Raw genomic sequence first — 24940 nt, forward strand, 5'->3', positions numbered from 1 at the left:
TGTGTGTTTGACTGGAAGGGAAGGTATATACTCGCCACTTCCAACATGAAAGGTATCCGTGGCTTACCAGTAGCTGTCAATTAACAAAACAATACTGCTAGAACTGTCTTTTGTTCAGTACAGAAAAGGTGATATGGAACAGCACTGGCTACAGCGATCTAGTATATCTAATGAAGTCAGCAGAAAAACATGAGTGTTCCCAAAGTCACTTGCTAACCACTGTAACACTCAAAACTTTTGGACAAACCCGGATTGATGTTCAACTGGATAAGCAGAAGAGTAGGGATACAAGAAATCACAATGAGCAAGCAAAAACTGTCTTTCAGAGGCACGATGAAGCACCAAGTCCTCAAATAGAGTTCATTATGTGGAATTACTTTCATGTTAAGCAATCACTTGTCAATAGCCATAGTATTCTCTGGTACCTCTAACAAGATTCAGAACACTTTAATCTCTTCAGTGTCTCAGGTTTTGCTAGATGCAATAAAAAGGTGAAGTACCGGAAGCCAAGTAAGTAGCTGTAATGGTAAACGCAGCTCAAAGTCATTGTATTTATCTTGCTATTAATTGTATTCTTGAAATGTATTTGTTTACGACTGTAAGTCGCCCCGGATAAGGGCGTCTGTTAAGAAATAAATAATAATAATAATAATAATAATAATAATAATAATAATAATAATAATAATAACAACAACAACAACAACAACAACAGTGGCCCGAATGAATGGTTATTCTGTGAATTTGTTACATTTACTAAAAAATGAAGAAAAAAAAAAAATAATAATAATAATAATAATAATAATAATAATAATTAATGCTTTTAAAATTACCAAATTCCCATATTATATATTGATTGATTAGGCTACTATGCAGAACAGCTGCTATAAGATCATTACCAATTAATCAACTAATGCCCATAAGTTAACCAATCAAAAATGTTAATCAAGTGACAGCCTTTATATATTTTTATATATATATATATATATATATATATATATATATATATATATATATATATATATATCACACATACACATTATATATATATATATATATATATATATATATATATATATATATATATATATATATATATATATACACACACACACATATACACACACACAAAATAAACATTACAACGCCACCTAAAGCCCTCTCTGCATGCTGCTTTATACATGTTCTCAAACAATCAGGACTAGGCCTATAGTTTTGTTGAAAACACATTTTCAAGGCTTCTTTTTCCATTCATATTCCTAGTCTTTTTAAATATACAGTTTTCTAAAGGCACACATTTGCTCTTATTTTACCATAAAGCAGTATGCTTTTTAAAATACAATTACAATTACAAAAACTGTTGTAATTGCTGTAGGTCATTCTTCCAATCTGAACAAGTACAGAAACTGATTTGGCCTAGGTATGAGAAAGCAGCACAGTTTTGAATACATCACAACATCACTGGGGGGCAGGAGGGGGCAGGGCAGTAATAACATTATACAAATGGATATTACATCTTTGGTTATTGTAGCACCTTTTTAATCTATCATGAGTGAGCCGCAGTGTGTGGGGGTTGCCCAATAGCATTTCTATAGCGTGCTAACTGAACAGTGTGTGCTAACCTGGACCCTCACCATGATTTGCATGTGGTATTGTGCAGCAGCTGCTCCCATGCAGTACAACAAAGAGCATTTGAATAAAAGGCCAAAGTGTCCTTTTAACACTTAACATTCCAGGTCAATCGGCATAGCAGCACTGCATGATCAGGATCAATGAGAAAACAGTGCCAGTGCACCTGCCTCCTCTAAACTCCCTCGAAAAAGCTTTTATAAAAGACTTCGGAAATAATTACTGAACAGCAAAATTATATGTTGCTGCCCACAAAACAACAAGGATTCTCATTATTATACTGTACAGAGCTCCTCAAATGAACTGCTAAGTGAATTTTGTTGAAAAATATAAAAAAAAAAAAAACTGAAAACTTCTGATAAATAATCAAAAACACTGTGGAAGCTCCAGCAGCAGCATATTACTGGCTAAGACCAGTTCAGCTAGTCTTGGGGACCCCAGACTAGCTGAAGTGTTCAAACTTGGCATTTGAAAGCAGCCCTTTGTATCAGCTTTCAGGAGCAAGATGAGATATTCCAGCTCCTTCAGTAAAGGTTTTGCCCCATTGAGAATTTGAGGGCTACAACAGCAAAATCGACAAGCAGCTTCTCACAGCAGGGTGAGAAATACTTTACAGGAATACCTTACAGGAGGAGGGCTAGCTATCAAGCAGCCTAGCACTTAATCCAGGTGACAAAACAGAAGAATTTGACAGCGTTTATTGCGACACATTACTGATATTTAGTTGGAAATCACATACTATGAATCTTTGAAATAAATAATGAAAATAAGATTTGTTCAACACACGAGTTGGTGTTTAACAGTTGCAGGTTTGTGCTGAAATGAAATGTGTAGTGTAATACTGCAATTATTATTATTATTATTATTTATTTCTTAGCAGACGCCCTTATCCAGGGCGACTTACAATTGTTACATGATATCACATTATTTTTACATACAATTACATTATTTTTTACACATTATTTTTTTTACATACAATTACCCATTTATACAGTTGGGTTTTTACTGGAGCAATCTAGGTAAAGTACCTTGCTCAAGGGTACAGCAACAGTGTCCTCCACCTGGGATTGAACTCACAACCCTCCGGTTGAGAGCCCAGAGCCCTAACTACTACTCCACACTGCTGCCCATAAGGTTGATACAGTATTACAAGGTTGTAATCATTCATGTTTAAAGACTGAAAAGCGGCAAGCCAAACTAACTTTATTTTATTTTTTAAACAAACCAAAAAAAAAAAAAAAAAATGAGGAAATTGACACTCCGATTCAACAACATCTAAAAGTCATTTCAATCTGGCAGGAAGTGAAAGGAGTTTGGAGGTCTCAACCCAGCCCCGATCACAAAACCATTAAACAATTCAAAACAACTGTTAGTCTGTCCCTCACCTTCAACCTGAATGCTTTTATGTTGTTGTTTTATAATGTGGCATTACATTACATTGTTGGGTTGTATACTGTATGGTAAAGCCCAGTGAAATTATTTTTATTTTTTTGTTTTATTTATTTTTATCCACTAAAAATGCTGTTTTGTTTTAATACAGATACACATTTATAAAATAACATATACATATATATATATATATAAACAAAGTGAACATCATCTTTTAACTATATACATATTTATTGATTATCTGATTTTTTTGTTTTAATTATTTTGACAAAATAGTTTAGTTACCATAATTTCTTATTAGCGACAGTAACAGTAAAATATGTGAAGTACTCCTCTTTTTTATTAACTGCCTATTACAGTAAATACTGTCCATGCCCTCTATAAAAATACAATAAGAAAATAAAAATACTTTTATTACTGCACAATGGAAATCAAATCAGAATGTTGTACAATTCAGCATTAACTCAAAAAGCAGGTTACTGCAATAAAAATCAGATATAAGGAGCTTCAATCTACCACAAATATTAAAATTAAGAATTAAATGCAAGCATATACAACTCTACGTTTTCTTTTGTCATGATTTGTCGTCTGTCACTTACATCAGTGAATACTTTTTGGAAAAAAAAACACACACACACACACACACACACACACACACACACACACACACACAACACCTTTCACAGTCAGTGGAAACCACAGGGTACACGAGACAAGAAATCAGGGTATTGGAGCCCAAACAGCATGTCAATAATACCTACAGAGCCGTCAATTATTCTTAACTGCATCTTTCACACTGTCGCTTAGTTTCATATACACAACACAAAATCATGTATTCCCACTTCCCTCAGCAGTGGCACATTCACAATACATTCCTACACATATTTTTTAACCACTGATGCCCGAGTGGCTATCTCCAGTGGATTACACAGTTGGCTAAGAGAAGTCAGGAGAAATTCTTTGCAGCGCTGTTTAATTGTTTAGGCATTTTAGAAACAAACGTCTCTTCTCTTCCTTAACAATTTTAATTCCCAAACGACTCGCTCCAAATTATACATCTGCACAAGTGCTTGTCAGAGCTTCCATTTCCCTTCAGACCATGCCTATGTTAACAGCTCAGTCTTGACAACTACGATTGCAAGTATTTATGGAAAGTATTTCAATGAGTATAAACGTGCAACAAACTCATACACCTATATCCCATCTTTTGATTTTCTTGTTTGGATTGTTTGATGGTTTGTCCCACTCGCTTTCCATTTCCCTAAACGTTTGTAAATATTAATACATTTTAAATATCATATTAACATTTATATGAGAAATCAACAGTTTTCAATCAACTCAAATGTAATATCCTACTCGTAATAACTGGCGGTGAAATACTACTGTATATTTAAGACATGCCTTCTACCAAAAAGTCACTATAGGATGTTATTTAGTGCCTATAGAAAGTCTACACCCCCTTGAACTTTTTTCACATTTTGTTGTATCAGTGCCTCAGAGTTTCATGCATTTAAATGATGATTTTTTTCCCACTTATCTACACACCATACTCCACACTGTTAAGGGAAAAAAGGGTTTTACTGAGAAAAAAATTATACATTAAAAATACAAAACTGAAAGATCATAATTGGATAAGTCTCCACCCCCCTGAGTTAATACTTGGTGGAAGCACCTTTGGCAGCAATTACAACTGTGAGTCTGTTGGGATAGGTCTCTACCAACTTTGCACACCTAGATTTGGCAATATTTTACCATTCTTCTTTACAAAACTGTTCAAGCTCTGTCAAGTTCCTTGGGGAGCATTGATGAACAGCAATCTTCAAGTCATGCCACAAATTTTCAATTGGATTTAGGGGCTCTGACTGGGCCACTCAAGGACATTTACCTTTTTGTTCCTTAGCCACTCCAGTGTAGCTTTGGCTGCGTGCTTTGGGTCGTTGTCATGCTGAAAGGTGAACTTCCGTCCCAGTTTCAGCTTTCTTGCAGAGGGCAGCAGGTTTTCCTCAAGGACTCTGTACTTTGCTCCATTCATTTTCCCTTCTATCCTAACAAGTGCCCCAGTCCCTGCCGATGAGAAACATCCCCATAACATGATGCTGCCACCACCACGCTTCACAGTAGGGATGGTGTTCTTTGGGTGATGTGCTGTGTTGGGTTTGCGCCAATCATAACGCTTTGCATTTAGGCCAAAAAGTTCCATTTTAGTTTCGTCAGACCACAAAACTTTTTGCCACATGGCGACAGAATCTCCTGAGTGTTTTTTTGCATACTTCAAACGGGATTCAAGTTGGGCTTTCTTGAGTAATGGCTTCCTTCTTGCCACCCTACCATACAGGCCAGATTTGTGGAGTGCTTGGGATATTGACCAGTCTTGGCCATAAAAACCTGTAGCTCTTGCAAAGTTGCCATTGGCCTCGTGGTAGCCTCTCTGATCAGTCTCCTTCTTGCTCGGTCATCCAGTTTGGAGGGACGGCCTGATCTAGGCAGGGTCTTGGTGGTGCCATACACCTTCCACTTCTTAATAATCGTCTTGAACGTGCTCCAAGGGATATTCAAGGCCTTTGATATTTTTTTATACCCATCCCCTGATCTGTGCCTTTCAACAACTTTGTCCCGGAGTTCTTTTGAAAGCGCTTGATGCTCATGGTTGAGTCTTTGCTTTGAAATGCACTACCCAGCAGAGGGAACCTACAGGAACTGCTGAATTTATCCTGAAATCATGTAAATCACTACAATTTAACACAGGTGGAGGCCACTTAACTTGGTGTGTGATTTTGAAGGTGATTGGTTACACCTGAGCTAATTTAGGATTGCTATTATAAGAGGGGTGGACACTTATCCAACCAAGCTATTTCAGTTTTTATTTTTAATTCATTTTCTACAAATTTCTAGAATATTTTTTTCACTTGGAAGTTGTGGGGTAGGATGTGTAGATAAATAAAAGATAAAAAAAACTATTTTAATGCATTTTAATTCCAGGCTATAAGGCAACAAAATGTGAACATTTTGAAAGGGGGTGTAGACTTTCTATAGGCACTGTATATTTCAGAAACAGTAATAGACTCTCGCTAATCCAAACCCCTTGAGGCCAGAGTCAGTTCAGAGAAGTGATATTTTAAGTGAGTCCTGATAGTAATCTGTACTATACTAAAATGCCTTGTGTAGTAGTCTTTGTTCTATGTTTTTTATACTGCATTTCTGCAAAAAACAGTAACTAATTTGAATTAAAAATACTGAATCTGGTGGGGTCCCCAAGTGGCTCATCCAGTTAAAGCGCTGCTACTGGGAGCGCAAGATGAATCACACAGCTTGGCCGGCACCAGTTTTCGTCCGGGCTTTGCAAAGAGGCTGAACTCGCTGGGGACCCCGAGGGGGGCGTCACATTGGCTCTGACGCTCCTGGGGTGGGGGACGGGAAACCGGCAGGGATTGCTTCTCCTCATCGTGCAACAGCGAACCCTACTGGCCAGACACCAAGCACATTCAGAGTGGATAAGAGGCAGGGCTGGTCTCTGTTCTCCGGGATCGGTAGCCCGCCCACCTCTGCTCTGGATTGCTCAGCATAAAAGCGATTCTGGCTTTAGGCTTGTGAGATCGGAGGATGCCCTGCTGTGTGGGGACTCACTGCAGTGAGGAGCAAAAAACAATTGGACATTCGAAATTGGGGGGAAATAAAAATCACAATTGGTCACTCTAAATTAAAAAAAAAGAAATTAAAAATTGTTTCTATAGCTGCTTTAGCAATGCATTTCACAATCATTGTGATTCAGATTATAGGTCAACGCAGACAACTGGGGTTCAGATAAGCCAGTCTCTTCTGTATAGGAGATATATTGTTCCTAAAACATTTTTTATCAGTAAACCAAAAACATCATGTGAAGAAAAATAAAGGAGAGTCTTTATTTAATTAAATTAGGTTAATTTTCTAAACCCTCTCCTTGAGCTACAGCAGAGCTTGCAGATGATATTCATAAACTCCCGCTGATGCAGGGAGCAGCAAAACAGGCCTGCTGTGCCATGAAGGCTTCAAGGAGTGAGGTAGCTTGTGTGCCTGCCACTTTAAAATACCTCAAGGGAATGTAAACAACCTAGACAGCCAACATGGTCTCCTCTCAGATGAAGAGAGCACAGAAGGGTGAACTAAGGAAAAATGGAGTCAATAGTCACCAATATGTAATATTCTTTAATCAATTTTTGTGGGACACTGAAGCTTTTACATGACCCATCAATAATGCCTGGTTCAGATGACATCACCAAAATAATTCCTTTTTCTAGAACAGACTTTATATTTTTTTTTTGGTAACAAGCCTCAGTATTAGTGTATTTCCAATTAGAGGTGATCCCACACACTGATACATATATGGTATTGTGCGTCTCCCTCTCTAAACCAGTGTTACTGAAGGGCAAATCATAAAAAGAAAAAAAAAAAGTGTTTACAAGCTCTCCAATGTGGAAATCATGCGATGATGGTGTCACAGGGTTAGTGGATCTGCCCCCGCACTCCAACACAAGAGTAATTATGCCTCTTGTGACACGCCTGCATTGAGACATTCTCTCTCAAAAAACTGGCCGGTCCTACATCATTGTTGCCAGATCTTACAATACCTTGTTATACTCTATTACCATTTAGATGCCGATTTACAAAACCATATCAATACCCCTAATAAAAAAATTAAATAAAAAGGTCATGGTGACCTACATGTACTGTATTTTAAGTATCAAATTCCTATGCATAGTTTCATAAAAACCTGACAAATGCTTTCCAAAATTTTGATACAGCACAGGCAGACAGGAAAAGCGGGTTACTGTTATAGCAGGCAATGATGTCACTGCACTGTGAAGACATTTCATTAATGGTAACAGTAAGACGTGACATCGTTGTTTGGCGTTACCATACTCTATACAGTCATTTAGAATAGTGTGACATCATAAAGTTTCTGGACCATTTCATATGCCAAATAGATTCCAGACCTTCTTCTAAGGCACAGTATACTGATTCTGAAGCTCAAGTGTCCATACTAAGATGCTAAGATCTGCACATATAGTACCCTTGAACAGGAATCATGCGATGCTATCTACCACAAGGATACAGACTGTCCTGTGTTGTTGTATACTGGGATAAATGCTAGCAGTTACTGTAAACAAAAGTTTACAGGTAATTAAAACACACACAAAAAAAGAATTTGAATAAATTAGGCTAAATGCACCATTGTTGCAAATGTAACAATAATAATAATAATAATAATATTCAGGGATAGCAATAAGACTCAAGTTGCATAGCAGTTTGATCCATTGCTGGTTTTACTATGAGTTTAATAAGACACACCTAAGCTTGTTACCTACACACTGTGGCTAATCAAGTCGTAGTAAAACCTGTAATGGGTGAAACTGCTATGCATTCCGGGTATTTACCTAATTGTATAACATAACAACCTTATGCAAGCACCTCAAAGCACTGAACAGCGTGAAAACAGTAATTCCCTTTTAAACCGAGCGCCACTGATTACACTGGACTATGCCTAATCTAATGGTTAAAATGTTGCGATGACCAGTTTAGTACACACAACTACTGGCTGTGAATGTTGCGACCTCCCCTGTCTCGCACACCTGCGAGAAACCAATTCATATAGGCAACGACAATGAACTAACTGTGTGAGTGTGTGAGTGAGTGTGCGAGTGAGTGATGTGGAATAGACATCAACGACGTGGCTCTACCAAACGTCACTTTAAAAAAGGCTAGTAAAAGCCACCACCACTACATTAAAATAAAGTGGAAAGACAATGACAAACACGGTCAAACAGAATACACTTGTAGCTTGTAGTAGTTTCACTAAAGTTATCACCGTCTACTAAAGACGTACTGCAACAATTGCTGTACGACACCTGCTCTGTTCCTTTCGTTGACAAACAACCAACTAAGGGAAAGGTAATATTGCTCTCTCGGAGTTATACTGCATTGTTGGTCTCAACAATACAGTCAGCGGGCAGAGTAACACAGAAACAAAGAAAAATCGATTTACCTGTCAAAGGTAGTTTGAAGGGAATATGATAAGCACCACATTGGAAATGTGTGCAGTTTGTTTACGCCAGTTCTGTTGATATGATGTAAATAAATAAATAAATAAAAAAAAAGACTTGTTGAATTTGTCACACGTCTTCACTATACCGAGTGACTGCAGCAGACACTACATACATGATTATGAAGATAAACAGAGGCCAATCGTCTCTGTATGTGTATTTCTAGTAGCATAAACACCGCTGGTATGCTCTCTCCCCAAAGCATAGCATATAGATAAATAGACATCTTTTTGTATTACCTTAACGTGTAGCCGAGACCAGAGTCCTTTTAAACATGACGTATGACAGCTGACAACTGACACAAACAAGACAAATGCCTCCAACCACTTCTGTCCACTGCTCTCCTGCAAACTGATTTCACTTGACTCCTTGTTGCCGTAACACTGTCTGTGACGACCATCGCGTGAGGCGGGAACAGCCAATAAGACCGCGCTGATTGCTCACGTGCACGACTTTTAAAGGGGTTGGACGGGGTCAGAAACAACACCGCCTTAGTCCTCACTTTGAAGCGCATGATGGGCTTTGTAGTTTTTTTTAAGCATGTTGGTGTAGTTTCGTGTGTGTGTGTGTCGGTACAGAAAGAAAATATCTTAGGAGATAGAAAGAGAGAAGGGGGCAGGCGTTCAGCATTGTTAAATCAGGTGTTTACAACAAACATTATAGCTTTTATGCTTGATAATGACCATGTGGTGTCAGCTGGTTGTGTTGAGTCAGGAGACTTGATGCTGGTTGAGAAATGTTAAACTGGACCTACCAAAAAAAAAAGATCCATTAGAAATCCCTTTTCGGCAACTGTTGTTGTGTTCACTCCTAGACTTATCTAATTGCTGTAAACCTTGTGTGGGATTTTTTTTTTTTTGTGGGCAGCAGTGTGGAGCACTGGTTAGGGCTCTGGACTCTTGACCGGAGGGTTGTGGGTTCAATCCCCCCAGTGGGGGACACTGCTGTTGTACCCTTGAGCAAGGTACTTCACCTAGATTGCTCCAGTAAAAACCCAACTGTATAAATGGGTAATTGTATGTAAAATAATGTGATATCTGTATAATGTGAAATAATGTATAATGTGATATCTTGTAACAATTGTAAGTCGCCCTAGATAAGGGCGTCTGCTAAGAAATAAATAATAATAATAATAATAATAATAATAATAATATATACTCAATAAGAGACCTTACTGTTCCACTTCCCGATTCCCAGCTGGTCGCCAGCAGTTGCTGGGATTTTCAGCAGGAATAGAACTTGCTGTAACAACAGATTGTATGTGACCTTCTTTGTGCCGGCTCCACAGCATTTAATAGGACTAGCGGTACATGCAGCACTATCTGTAGCACAATGGCTGATCTAATACAGGACAGAGCTCCCTCAGTATTGATTCAGTAATGGACTAAGTGGTTCTTTTACAGTGAGTCAATGTTGACAGCAAATTGTCACATACTATATTTTACTATATACGGGCCCTTCACTGATTCGCTGTTTTCAATATTGAAAAGTCAGATAGCAAAATAAGTGCTGTACTATGCCATCTACTATACATGTCTATCATGTTGCATAGCAGGAAACACAATAACCACAGTGTGGAAAGTCAAGATAATCAGATGTGTTTTCATAGAGTAGGGACACAAGTGATTTTAGGTTAGAGTGCTGCTTTGCGTATTTTTATGGCCAGAGTCAAAATCAAAGAAGATATTTTGAACCACAAAAGAAAAGTAAACACATGGGTAGAGCTTTTGTTACCTAGCCTTTTCAGCTTTGAATGACTCTCCCCCAGTCTCTCCCCCTGTCTCTCCCATTGTCTGTCCCCCGACTCTCCCCCCTGACTTCCCCCCTGACTCTCCACCTGTATCCCCCTCTGACTCTCCCCTAGACTCCCCCCTGTTCCCCCTGACTCCCCCGATTCTCCACGACTCCCCTCTGACTTGACCCCTGTCTCTCCCCCTGACTCCCCCCTAACTCTCCCCCTGACTCCCCCTTACTCTCCCCCTGACTCTCCCCTGACTCTCCCCCTGACTCCCCCTTACTCTCCCCCTGACTCCCCTGACTCTCCTCCTGACTCTCCCCCTGACTCCCTCCCTGACTCTCCTCCTGACTCTCCCCCCTGACTCTCCCCCGACTCCTCCTGACTCCCTCCCTGACTCCCCCCTGACTCTCCCCCTGACTCCCCCGACTCTCCTCCTGACTCTCCCCCTGACTCTCCCCCTGACTCTCCCCCCGACTCCTCCTGACTCCCTCCCTCCCTGACTCCACCCTGACTCTCCCCCTGACTCCCTCCCTGACTCCCTGACTCTCCTCCTGACTCTCCCCCTGACTCCCTCCCTGACTCTCCTCCTGACTCCCCCCTTACTAATTCACACAATTAACTTGAAACTAAATGAATCACGTCCCTCTAATCATATCCCTCTATACCTGAAGCCCATTGTTTCAGCACAGGTATTCCCTTGTGCAGCTGGATCCTCTGGAAATTGGACTTGTTTACCAATTAGGACGTGCTGCTAGGACCTGGGAGAGAAGGAGAGTAAAATCAATTTTTAAGCCCCCCCCCCACAACACAAACATAGTAGTGCTGGTTAAAAGGCTTGTTATGCCGTTTTATTAAATACAATAACAATTCTACAATCCAGTTTTTCATTTCCACTCAGGTAAATGGATATATTTAAAAGCTATGCTGGTTTTAAATACCATCTGCAGGGTTAGAAACTCACGCTCGCCCGCTCGCCGAGGCGAATTAAATCTGATGAGGACTAGTTGATGTCTCTCAGTAGTCCTCAGGGCTAGTGCTTAAAACAAATGTACACATATACTCTCACGTTCAGTCTTGCGTTAAAAGAATACAGGGAAGTCAATTTTCTAATGGGGTGTAGCAATGGTGTATAAGCATTCACAAATAATGCTTAGAAAACAGTCACTCAGAACTGAAACCTCCCTTCATCTCCACTGCAATGCCAACCCCAATGACGTTTTACGTTTGTGTTCTCCCTCTGCGCGGGATGCAAAGTTTATTGTTTGAATTTACTGAAACACGATACATCTTTTGAAGTAAGTGTAAAGTCATTTTACAACAATGCGGAGATTTATAAGAAGTTAAATTACTTTTTTAAAACACACTTTTGTTATACCAGTACAGTACTGGTGAGTGATCAGTTCGTTTGAAAACCAGGCTTTAATCAATAGGTGCACAGGCGGTGATTCTGTGAGCGCTCCGGGGCTCAAGCACCAATGGGGGAAAATAAGGTCCCGCACAGTGCAAATAAATCACCTGTTCTGTCAATATATAGTGTGGATGCTTCTCAAGCAGAACTGTTTTTGCAGCGTTTAAAAATATAAAATCCATTTATACAAAGTCTCACAGAGACTTGAAAAGATCTGCGTTTCCCTCGTTTTTCTTTTGTATTTGTTATGCTCTCATTAGTATCTATAGTAGATTCAGCGTCCGTCAGTTCTGGAAGATTCTACGGCACTTGCTGAAGTGGTTTTCTCCCACTGCTAATTAAAACAAATTTAAAAAATAAATAGCCACCTAACAATTTCATCCCGAGGGCAACAGTGAAACTGGGACTTTAGTGATGACCGCATGTGTACGTGAGTACGTTAATTATTGTAGATAGTAATTCATAGCCAGCCAGCATTTTTGTAAATAGCAACACATGTAATGTACAATAAAATAAACATTGTATTTGTGTCATCGGTGTCAATTTCAGGCAGAGCTTCATGGTCGGCAAGGTGACACGGCTGTGAGAATTGTTTTCCTCTGTCATTCCGTCTGGTGCTGTCAGTGTCAGTTTCTCAGCACACAGTACAGTTAGTCGCCCAGTAACGAGGTGCAAACAGGTGATTGATCGACCTGTATGAGCGTTTACGAAGGTGCTTTGTTAAAAAAAAAAATGTAAATCTAAATTTAGGATGGTGTTTATTTTTTAGCAAAATAAAATCTAAGCCTATTTTTAGGGACCCCAACTGTTGTTATTGATTCTAACTTAGGCACTTCACATAAGGACTAGCACGTTTACAACCAAGTTTCAAAAGGTACTAGTCCTTTGGACTAGTAGCACAATATTGTTAGTTTCTAACACTGCATCTGGGCAACCAGAAATAAACCAATAACGTGTGTTTTAATTTGTGTTGCTGCAGGGTTTTTAAAAGTCATATAATAGTATTTAAATTGTTCAGGACAACCCCATACCTGAATCACTCAGAAATGACAACAGATTAGAAACACATTTTAGTATTAACTTGTAATGTTTGTTTTAGTAACACTTGTGTTTTGTTGAGGGTCTAAAGCAGGAATGTCCAATCACGGCCCTAGTGGGCCAGTCCACTCCAGATTTAACAAGTAAAATGAGATACAGTCAGCACTCACATATCCGACCCTATAAAACCCTATATTCAACAGAAGTAGTATTTTAATTCAGAACAGTATGATTCTGAAAATATCACTTGCCAAAACTAGAGACAACACGTTAACTGTAATACAGTAAATACTTTTAAATGTAAAATTTCCCATTAACGACCTAACAGCAAAATTAAATCTAAATGTTATCCATGCACCGAACTGCGTAAAACGTAAAAGTCAATGCAATTTAGCAAAACCAAAAGATAAAAAAAGAAACGCAGTTTCCCAAGTAAGTATTCAAAACTGCAGAATATAGTGTTCGATAAGGCCCTAGTCACAGTTCACTTGCAAAGGAAAATGCACAAAAGCAACAAAAGATCTCAGATAAAAAAATATTTTACATACCATTACATTATTTATTTATTTATTTACACATTATTTTTTACATACAATTACCCATTTATACAGTTGGGTTTTTACTGGAGCAATCTAGTTAAAGTACCTTGCTCAAGGGTACAGCAGCAGTGACCCCCACTACTCCACACTGCTGCCCAGTAGTTCAGTAGTTATGCTAAGCTTTGCCTAGGGCAGTGAACACTACTCTGCAGAAAAAAATGATTAAACATTTGTTTGTTTCCCCAGTCCTGGAAAGTTTCCTGGATCCTATTGTAGAAAAATCTACATGTAGATGTATTTCAATAATGTATTAATAATAGCTTTCTCTATGCTCGAGGAACCCTACCCATTGCCTGGTTTACATGGGCTTTCTCTGTGGCTTTTTAAAGAGGTTATTTTGAGTACAGCTAATATTCAACAGATTATGTCAACAAACTGCCATCTGTTTGATTTTCTTATGAAATGCCAATAGAAAAAGATGTATATCAATGCTATTAAGAAAGTCAAGAGACACTGTGGTAGGGCAGAGCCCTGCTTGTAAATAATGTTTGGTTTGTGTGTTGGTGGTGGTGGTGGTTAGCAGGGATGGGGTTAATTCCTATGCCTGCCTAATACATGTGAGAATGTGGCTGGAGTCTTTTTTGAATAATTGATGATTAATTAGTCTCCAGCCACATTGGATATAAGAATCCTTTGTTTAAGGGTGTGTTGTGAAAGGAGCGAGGTGAGTCTTGCTGGGTGCTGTATAATTTTGTTTTTGGTCTGTGAAGGTGAATGCCCAGCCAGACAGAAGTACTGTTTTGTTTTGTGTTTGAGACTTGTCTCCAGCACCCAAGAGGGGGGAGCCCACGTCTCCTGCGCCCAAGAGGGGGGAGCCCAAGCATCCAGAGCTCAAGAGGGGGGAACCCACATCTCCAGCGCCTAAGAGGGGGGAGGCAGAGCGTCCACAAGCTCCTGAGGGAGAGCTGCACTAGTCTCCAGCGACAGAGGGAGACTACCTGCTACTCCCACCTCCACCACCAGAGGAGCTGGAGCTACCTCCACCACCAGAGGAGCTGGAGCTACCTCCATCACCAGAGGAGCTGGAGCTACTTCCACCACCAGAGGGAGACGAGGAGCTCCTGCCGTCGCCTCCTGAGGGTCCACTCCTGGCGTCGCCTCCCGAGGGACCATCCAGTGTTGCCTGTCCCGTACCGTCCGGGGATGCATGTTCATCACCGCCCAGGGATTTGTTGTTGCCGCCAGCAGCAGTTTTGCTGCTGGAAGTTCTGTTGCTGGACCGAGAACAGTGAGCCGCCATCTACGGAGAGAGGGGAAGGTGAGGAGACAACCCCCACCACAGCCCAGACCATCACCCCAGATCCACAGCCCGGCACCTGGGAGTTGGATCCCTCGACCTGGGCTCAAACACCTGACTCCCAGGTCGCTGCACCACCCAGGCACAGTTGGTCACCTAGTCCCCAGCTCCGCTCCCATGGTGGCCCAGATGTCGCTGCTCAGTCGCCTGGGCTCGCACCTCTGCCTGGGGATTGTGGGGAATAATGTTTGGTTTGTGTGTTGGTGGTGGTGGTTGGCAGGGTTGTGGTTAATTCCTATCCCTGCCAAAAACATGTGAGAATGTGTGGCTGGAGCCTTTATTTAATAATTTATTCATTATCTTGTTTAATAAATGCACGCCCCAGCTTCTGTCTCCGAGTCTCTCTAACCGTTTGCCATCCTGTTACAGGCACATTGACATCAAGAAACTAAAAGTACATTTAAACAGTGCAAGGATGCATTTGTGGCCAACTTTATAAGAGAGCTTTATTTTATCAAAATTGGCTTTAAAAGAACATGAACAAAACATTCCTTAAAAATGACCTTAAAATTATGTATCAGATATAAAAACGTAAATAGGACATTAATGGAATTCTAGGGCATTTCCACAGCTTAGACTCCTGTTCATCTTCTCATTGCAAACCCAAACAATGAACATTGGCATTCAGTTAATTCTGTACACTTTTAGAACTTGATATGACCCAAGAAATACAACTTGAGCTGAACTATAGCAGAAGCTATACAGATGCTAAGTATACCACACAAATCAACTACCTGCTTTTATATCCCGGGCACAGACTCCATATCAATGCAATTTGATACACAACGAATGGCAACAGCTGCTGCTGGTTGTTCATGTCATTACAGAGAAGTGTGCACTCCGGCTGGTAGTCGTAGCCAAGCATTTACAGTTTCCTGTACTGGTTGTGGTGCTCATGTGTATTACTGCTCAGCAAAGTTATCACAGTGTATTCTGATCTGTACTGCCATGGTAAGATCTGTTGCTTAAATGGTCAGGTGCCAGCAATCTGAGCAATAAGGTCATTTCTGAATCAAGGTCCTGTACATCTCTTAATCCTTCAATAAGGGAGGCGGTGTGGTCCAGTGGTTAAAGAAAAACGCTTGTAACCACGAAGTCCGTGGTTCAAATCCCACCTCAGCCACTGACTCATTGTGTGACCCTGAGCAAGTCGCTTAACCTTCTTGTGCTCCGTCTTTCAGGTGAGACGTAGTTGTAAGTGACTCTGCAGCTGATGCGTAGTTCACACACCCTAGTCTCTGTCAGTCGCCTTGGATAAAGGCATCTGCTAAATAAACAAATAACAATAAAGAAACCAATCCTTGTGTATTAATAGTAAGAACAGCACATGTAAATAAGGAACTTCAGATTGTTGTTTGCTGTCTAGTTCCTATTACTGTATATGTGTTGTGTTATTGACTAGCTGCTATCAATTAGTTTCCACATCGATAAAGCTAATTACACATAGAATTTAAGTCACGTGAAACCTATTAGCAGCAGCTGCAATTAAAATTGTACTGACACTTTAGGTCTCGCACTCAGAATGCCAATGACAAAGCATTCTATAAACATTTAAACTACAGAAGGGTCATTATAAACATTAAATCCTTTATCAGCTTTTAATGTCTCTTTTACTAACATTGAATGTTTCGGTGGCTGCCTCTAATCAACTGGAGTGTACTTTCTCTTGCGCTCTGTTTCAGACGCAGGCCTGACACAACAAAGATTGCGCAAGAACTACACTCTCAACTTAATTAGAGAGAGCCACTGAACCTCAATCCTGACCTGAACACCCCCTGCTTGCCACTCAGGCCTGGGCCTCTCTCAAGTAGAGACAGACCGTTGTACCGATAAGAACACAAAGAAAAGACTTGTTCATTATTTTTTTTTTATTTTTTTTTTAATGTTAATGGGTTGAAAAAAAAAAACAGAAATACATATTAAGTATATATACTTATCAGACAGCAGTTGTTTTAGGTTACAAAATAAATGTTGTATTTGTTGTATAGTCTGCATTACATGTGTTAGATTACAAAGGATTTTTACAGATTGCAAGAAAATATAAAAGTACTTTGTCCCAGTCTGTGTGTGCGTCTGTAGCTGGGATGGGAGACAGTGTGTGTCAGGATGGAGGGGGGGGGGGGGGGGGGGGGAGGGGGGGGGGGGGGGGGGGAGAGTCAGTTTGATGGCAGGCAGGGCCTTTAAATAAATAGTCATCAGACAATGGTCCTGCGTACCACCATCCTGTCCCCTGTGTTTAAGCTGAGTTGCTCTTCTCAAGAGAAAAATGACAAAACCAGACAGGGGCCTAGGGTGGACAGAGTAGCACTGAAGACTGCACTTAAAAACATCTGGTTCAAAACCAACCAAAAAGAAAAGAAAAAAAAAACAAGAAGAAAAACAACACATATATGATATAAAAGCCAGTAATAAAATAGTTCTTAATTATTTTTAATAAGTGAGATATTCTGTTCTACCAATGCTTTTTGTCCTTGTCTTGCTCTCTTTGATTTCACCCTTAAAGTTTTCACATATACAAAAACCAGGTGGTTCTGCTGCTTGCATGCCTTGTAAAGGATGGTTTGTTTGCTCTCTCTTACTGCATGCCTTGCTTAAAGTGTGTTAAATCCACCTACAAAGGCAGTATGGAGTCTAAGATGGATGAGTTACCTCAGTGACAGGAACTGCAATAGGGGGTAGCAAAAGTGTAAAACACACAACCGTCAGACAGCTTGTAACATTCTGTTGAGGCTGCATTGGTGCCCTGCTACTGTGAGGCGTGCCATTCATCTGTATCCAGGTTTTAGATCATTGCAACTGGAACAGAAGTGCTGTACCACCCCATGAACCCTTCCTTTAGTCCCATCTCCCTGCAGAACGTCTGTACAACATCATGCATGGCTGCCTAAACCTGATGCCAATCACCCATTCCAGCCAGCCCCAGAAATATTCCATCAGTCTTTCCACAGCACTCACAGACACATGTGTTACACAGTCTGCAATACATGTCCAATGCACTTTGGGAATCATATGAGCTATACATATGCATGTATATATTTGGGCCCTAACTGGAACAACCCTAGACTAGACTGGAATGGTCCTTTGGTTGCAGATTTGCCCACTGTTTTGCATGCTCACAATGAGACTCTAAAATTTGCTCAAGGATTCCTTTACATCTTCTTGTGGACTAGCCTCTTATAAAAGAATGTTGTAAACTCCCATCTGTGTCTCTAGTCCCCTCTCTGACCGGCAGGTATGGGGGATCATGGGCCTTGTTTAATTGCTATGGTAACGTCAATGCCCCAAGGGACCCATTTTACTTTAGGCCTCACTCTATAAGCCTTCACAATTGATACCTACATTGGTTACAACATGGTTAGGCTCCCTATTTTAATAACACACCCCCAACCTACTCTGTATTTCTGGGTGAAAAAGCAATTCTCTGCAAACCGTTAAATTTGTATGCATTTCGACCTCCTGTGCCTAAGAAAACTACAGCTCCCACAGTTCACTGGTGCAACTCTTACAGTCACTTCCTTGCGTCTGGAACTTGGCTGATGATGGAAAGTTGCTTTTTTTTCTTCTTTGTGCTTTCCTGGAGACGTGGCCATTTGTTTTATAAGTCACAACAAATCTGAACCTTTGTAATTCAATCCAGCAAAATATACTGCTTAAAGCTCTGTGTGGTTGCAGGTTGTGGTCACCTGTGAGCTTAACAGTCCATCCATATTCTCATTACAGTTACAGCATGCATAGTTTGCTCACAATAACTTTGTGTCCTCAGGTTTGCTACGTAAACGTTTGGGGTCATGTACAGTTTTTTTCCCCCCCGACGACCGTCCTTTCTTGCGAGAGCGTTTTCCAACAGTGTAACTATATCCACATCTTCACTGTGAATATTTTGAGGCACAAGTTCAGGCCCTGCCTCGGTTGAGGATGCCATTCTCTGTTCGAGTGAAATACAAATAATTATAAATTGAAGTGATTTCAGACACCACGCGCGGTTTCCAGGGTGAACAACGAGGGGCAACCGGAAAGAGCTTGCAAGGGGAGCAATCCGATGAAGACTGCAAACAGGCCAAAAGTCTCATACGAGTCACACAGCCAGCTCTATATCCAAACTTGAGACTGTGGGTGTGATAGGGGTTATACTACAGTCATATTCCTCAATATGTTGGTATTACTGATTTGTGCTTGGCTTCTGGGATTTGATCAAACGCACCCATCCAGTACACTGGACTCAAAACTTGATTTAGTGCAAGGGAAGGCTTCTGAGGAGAGAAATTAGTTTCAGCCAGTATCCCACACTGGATATTTCAGTCGGGCCAGTAAGCTGGTTTATGGAGAGCATTTTGTCCTGGATAGAGGGGCTGTGTTGTGGGGTTTTGACACTATATAAAAATATTTTTTTTTGTTTTTTTTTCTTATTAAATTATTATTATCTTCTATTTATTTATTAAATCTTTTTTTATGTCTGTTTTTTTTTTTTTTGTTTCTTGGTTGCCTCGATCAATCTCTGGGTTCTATTTACAGACAAACTGATCCACAATCTGAGTGCAGCGTTTGCACTTGACGTAGCAGCACCAGTGGAACTTGCAGTGGCAGCGCTCGTACTGGTAGGTCTTGAACTGGTCGTAGCCCCGGCCACAGCACATTAGCTCACAGCCGTCCATCCCCTCAGAGGTCTTGTTGCAGAGACGGCCCTCGGTGCCCAGCGAGCCGGTGCTCTCGTTGCGGAGGCAGTAGTCCGGGCTCTGGTCCATGTACGCCAGGTCCTCAGGGGTGGGCGGGTTGAAGCGCTGGTTTACCAGCTCCAGCTTGCCTTTGCGGTTGATCCTCATGGCAGCCGCGCTGTCGTACTTCTCCTTGAGGAACTCGCCCACCTTGCGGAAGTCAGCCAGCTGAAGCCAGCAGGTCTTGAGGCTGCAGGAGCCCGATACGCCGTGGCACTTGCAAGCCACATTCGCCATGTTGTACACCGCCTGGAAGCAGAAAGAAAACAGGAAGGGTGAGAATGGGGACTAGCGGAGGCACAATCAGCAACTTGTTTCATCATTGGATGCATCATTGGATTTCTATCCATGTCCTCAGTGAGCCACCGTGGGTTACTATCCTTAGTAGAACTTAGTGAAGCTTTTGGTATTACTGCTTAGTAGATCTACTAAGGCTAGTGCTGTGTCTCATACAACATACAGCTCTTGGGGGTGGGGGATAAAATCCTTAAAAAATATAAGATCTGCTTTGCTTAAGATTTTGTTTCACTTGCAGGTATTTTTTTTTTTTTGTAACTTGGAATTAGGACAGTTGTGGTACAATAGGAGTCAATGTACATTCCCTTGAAGTGTTTGTTTGTGTGTGTGGAGCAAGCCTGACCCCTGCTGGTTGCTACTGTAAAGCACACACTGAAGGTATCCCCTCTCCTCTTGCTTGCCCTCCCCCTCCTTTGGTGAGGCAATATGTGTTGTTGTCGCATTTTTTACAAGAACAAAACATAAAGAAAAGCAGAAGGGTAAACACTCGCAAAACAAAAGGTAAATGAAGCCAGAGGGGTCTCCCAGACCCTCCCCGTCTCGTCTCCAGCAGGGGATGTGACAGCTTGTGATACCACAGTACTGGTTTAATAGTGCACTCTTATTAATAACACTGCAGTGACAAAACACACGATTCCAATGCAGCAAGCATTCAGTACTACAAAGAAATGCCTTTCATGTTATATTCTGTAGTTTCAATTTTCTAAACGTTTAACACTTTATACACTGACATTCAAATGTTAAACTATGAAAACCTCTACCAAAAATTCCACAAACCTTTGAAGATATAATGCACCCCCCCACCCCCCCCACCCCCCACCCCCCAAAGCACTTTTCAGTCAATGCAATTGAAGGCTGGTTTTGTTGATTCCTCTCCTGGCTCAGACGGACAGACATTAACTCCCTATCTGCCATCTCTGAAACTCTCCCTCTCTCTGCGTGCAAGCCCGTGATGTCTGTGAGCCAGCCTGAGTGGGCTCTGAGCAACATCAAAGGGCTCCCTGAACTGTTGATTCCAAGCCTTTGATGCCAAGATCCTCCTGAACAGAACATTCTATACCTGGGGGCTTTGTGTGGCTCCAGTATAATGCCCTATCAGGGCCTGTGATCCACTCCTATGACCTTAGTGCCACTATAGCACAATGTTGGGGTCCAAAAGCCAATGCAACACAGCAAAGGAAAGTTCAACAGCAAACATTGAGTCTTTACAATGTCTTCTTTCATTGTTTCTTTAGTATTGCAAAATGTACCAATAATAATGTGACAGCAATCCAATAAAGTACTTGATAATAATCTAATCTAACATGAGTATACAAAAACTTTACATGGAAAACCAAACAGAAGCTAAGAATCTACTGTTTACCATGGTCGATTTGCAAGGTCATTTTGCCAAGCTTTTAAAATGTGCCACTATGCATTAAGGGGCTGATGTAAGGATCAGCGTAGTGCAAATAATTGTGGCTGAAAAATCCAACTTGCCTAGCGGCCAGGCAATTATTTTGCACTGCAGCCTATGTAACTTAAGAGCAATGCAAATTACTCAACACACACAAATAATCAGCTGCAGTAATGGTAATGAGGGTCGCCATCCACATCACAGCTGACACCACTGGAGAGGAAAGCGGAGAGGACAATTCATCCCAAAAAAATTGACCGTGGGTTTGAATATGTGGGGTCTTCTCCGTCCTGCCCTTCTCCTCCGAAGGTTTTCCTGCCTGCCAAGTGTCTCCGCATCAGGAAGTGGACCACAGCAGCCTCCTGAGGCCCCTGACAGGTCTCTGAAGGTGTGTGCTTTTATACAGCTCTTAATTACTCAACTTCTACAATGGGTTGCACCTTGTAAGAGGAGGTGCCCAAGTGCTAGGCAGAATCCTTACATTTCATTAGAATGTTGGCGCCTGCTTAGTATTCCAGATCCCCGCCCGATTCCATGCTCTTTTCTTCATTTACATACATTTCAATATCATTTAAATGGATTAATGATGGCAAAGTGCTAATTTGATAGCAGGTGCAGAACGCCAGATGAAAACCATTCTTTATATACGCCACATTTTTAATGACCGCTAAAATCCCACTTTACGCCAGCTAAACACGTTTTTTGGCAGCAATGCATGTGCACGTATCCTTACATCAGCCCCTTAATGTGCCAAAACACCAGGGGTGCAAATTTGGCACTATGGTGCTAAATCCTAGCTCCAGGGTACCTCATATAGCACTAGCAACATTAAATTCTGGCACCAGTGGACATGTTTAATCATTATTTTTAGGAACCACAGATGATGATAGTATCTCATTGGATCTGGACTACTCACACGGTCCACCCACACTCATCCACACAGGGGCTTGATTAGGGCGGGTTTGATAATTTAGCACCAGTCGGCTCTCTGCTGCTAAAACCTTCAAAACAGTTTAGTACCAATTTTCAAAACGATCTGCACCCGACCATGTTTTTTAGTATGCTTTCCAATACATATGTTTGGTGAACCCTGCTTGTCAGTGCTTTAATGATTTTACTCTGCAGCATTGTACTTTGCTGTACTTCAACTATGATACAACGCAGTAAACTTTCATAAGAGCGGGTAAAAGCAGATGGTCAACCGTTAAAGAGAATAGGCTCAAGCCCATATCTTCTGCGATGGAGAGTCATTTGTAGCTCTGTCCACTCAGCAGCAAAATCTGACAGGGGGGATTATTTTAATGTCTTAAAGTAGAAGGCTCCATTATCACAACCCCCCCCCCCCCCCAGCCCCAGCCCCAGCCCCAGCCCCAGCCCCAGCCCCAGCCCCACCTCCTCAACCTTCAAAAGTGATTGACGCACAGGGAGCGTGTCTAATTAAAGAACAACATCCTGCTGTTTGTTTATAACAGCACCTTACAGCTGGGGGTACTCCCTCAGAACTGCTAGTTTGTATTACTGCCCAACATGGGCACCACACACTATCCCTTTCCAGTTGTTTAACCCCAACCTGAGTGAGACCTAACCACCAGACCACACTGCCCCCCAATCCCTCAGCTCTAACCACTAAGCCACACTGCCTCCCAGTCCCTCAGCTCTAACCACAAGCCCACACCAAATCCCAATACCTCAACTCTAACCTCTCAGTCCTTCACCCCTAAGCAGTAGGTCACATTGCTTACCTCCAGGTGCTGAGCTCTAATGGTAGACCACACTGTCTCCATAGCTCTGGCCACTAGGTTGTGCTGTCTCCCTCCGCATATACAGTAGAGAGACAATTATCCAATCTTTGATCAATTATACTGTCTAATCAACTGAACGCACCTGTAATCACGTGATGAATTACGTGTGGTGTATTACGCACACAGCTTCTGCTGCTAAAACGGCTACGAGATTTAGCTGCAAAAAGGACCAGCAGACTGAGGCAAATGAAAGTTACAGAATTATTCAGACCACCAAAACCTTAGCTGGAGCATTGTGTGCTTTAAATTGTTGCAGTTAAACAATTAAAACAGTCGCCTCGTTCTTGATTTTTCTTCTATTTTGTCAGTACGGACTGGAGATCCTGTCTGTTATTGAGCAGCTAAGAACTTTTATTTTATTCATTTCAATTGCACGTGTTTAAAATGCCTTAACAGCAAGTATCAAAGTATGGAAACATTTTACTGAATTTTTGAAGCTTAATGTAATGTGTCAAAGCTGTACTGAATTGTATTATTTGATTATTTTGGTATATGGTACGTTTTAATTAAAGTATTTCATTACCTTAACTGTAGGTGTTAAAGTTTTACTGAATTGCATTAATTTAATATTTTGTAAAGCTTTGTAATTTTGTGTGCTTAATGTGATAGAATAGGCTACTAGCTATACATCATCAGTAGGTACTTGTGTACTAAGTATTTGTGTTTGTTAACTTTATTCTATACATTATGAAATGGTACAGTAATTGTTATTAATACCTGTTCGAGTATCCATACAAATCGATTATGTGAACTAGTATCGTTCCCAATTAGTTTGGATAATTGACTCTTTACTGTATATGGAGTTTTGACTAGCATACTGGGTATTGAATAATATCCTGGCTCTTCACATATGGGATAATATATTTCTCAATGCATTTGAATAGATTTATCAGTATATTGACCGTACAATATTAGAGCCCTGGCTTGAACTCATGAGTTTTCAGATGGCTTTTTATAAGTATTCTATAATTAATAAAATCCCATTATATATTCATGAGACTGCTAGACACACAGCTTTGGGAAAACTACCCGCTGAGCTACTACCATCACCTAGTGATCAATACGGGCTCATCTTTATATGCAACGCTACTGAACTTTAGAACCTGCCCTGAAGGTATATGAATAAAAATCAACAGCAACAACACATTACATCTTTACACAGCACTTTACCAGGCAAACTAAAACTCTGGTGCTTTCAGTTTGGTCTACTGCTGAGGCTGCTGTGGCCACTGACTGTGTACGAGGTTTCTTTGACAACAGTAGAGAAGCTGGAAGCTTTAATCAGTTCATACATCAGGAAATGGTTGGGAGTTCCATGCTGCCTCAGCAGAGTGGGACTTTATGGTAAAGGAATACTGCAGCTACCAGTCTCCGCTCTAACCGAGGAGTTTAAGTGCGCCAAGGTCCGACTGGAAATTACATTAGTAGAGTCACGCAACAAATACGTAAGGGAGGCAGCACCTTTGTTGAAAACTGGAAGAAAGTGGGTGGCAAAGAAAGCCGTGGAAGATGCAAAGGCTGCCCTTCGAATTGGTGATATCATGGGGCAAGTTCAGCATGG

The 24940-nt window shown here is 41.0% G+C and overlaps 2 protein-coding genes across 2 annotated transcripts in view; both read right to left on the reverse strand.

The window, feature by feature from the left end:
- Positions 1-9508, reverse strand: part of LOC117419862 (adiponectin receptor protein 2-like) — a 76192-nt gene extending 66684 nt beyond the window's left edge. The window contains exon 1 of the mRNA XM_058986429.1: positions 9332-9508. The gene's annotated coding sequence lies outside the window, so the exon portion shown is untranslated. The remainder of the gene's footprint in view (positions 1-9331) is intronic.
- A 7534-nt stretch (positions 9509-17042) lies between these two features.
- The window catches only part of LOC117419878 (protein Wnt-5b-like), an 87198-nt gene continuing 79300 nt past the window's right edge, over positions 17043-24940 (reverse strand). Inside the window, exon 5 of the mRNA XM_034033205.3 lies at positions 17043-20133. Within this exon, the coding sequence (XP_033889096.3) occupies positions 19675-20133 (459 nt within the window). The 3' untranslated portion in view covers positions 17043-19674. The remainder of the gene's footprint in view (positions 20134-24940) is intronic.

This window comes from Acipenser ruthenus, chromosome 14 (assembly GCF_902713425.1).
Source record: "Acipenser ruthenus chromosome 14, fAciRut3.2 maternal haplotype, whole genome shotgun sequence".
Lineage (NCBI taxonomy): Eukaryota > Metazoa > Chordata > Actinopteri > Acipenseriformes > Acipenseridae > Acipenser > Acipenser ruthenus.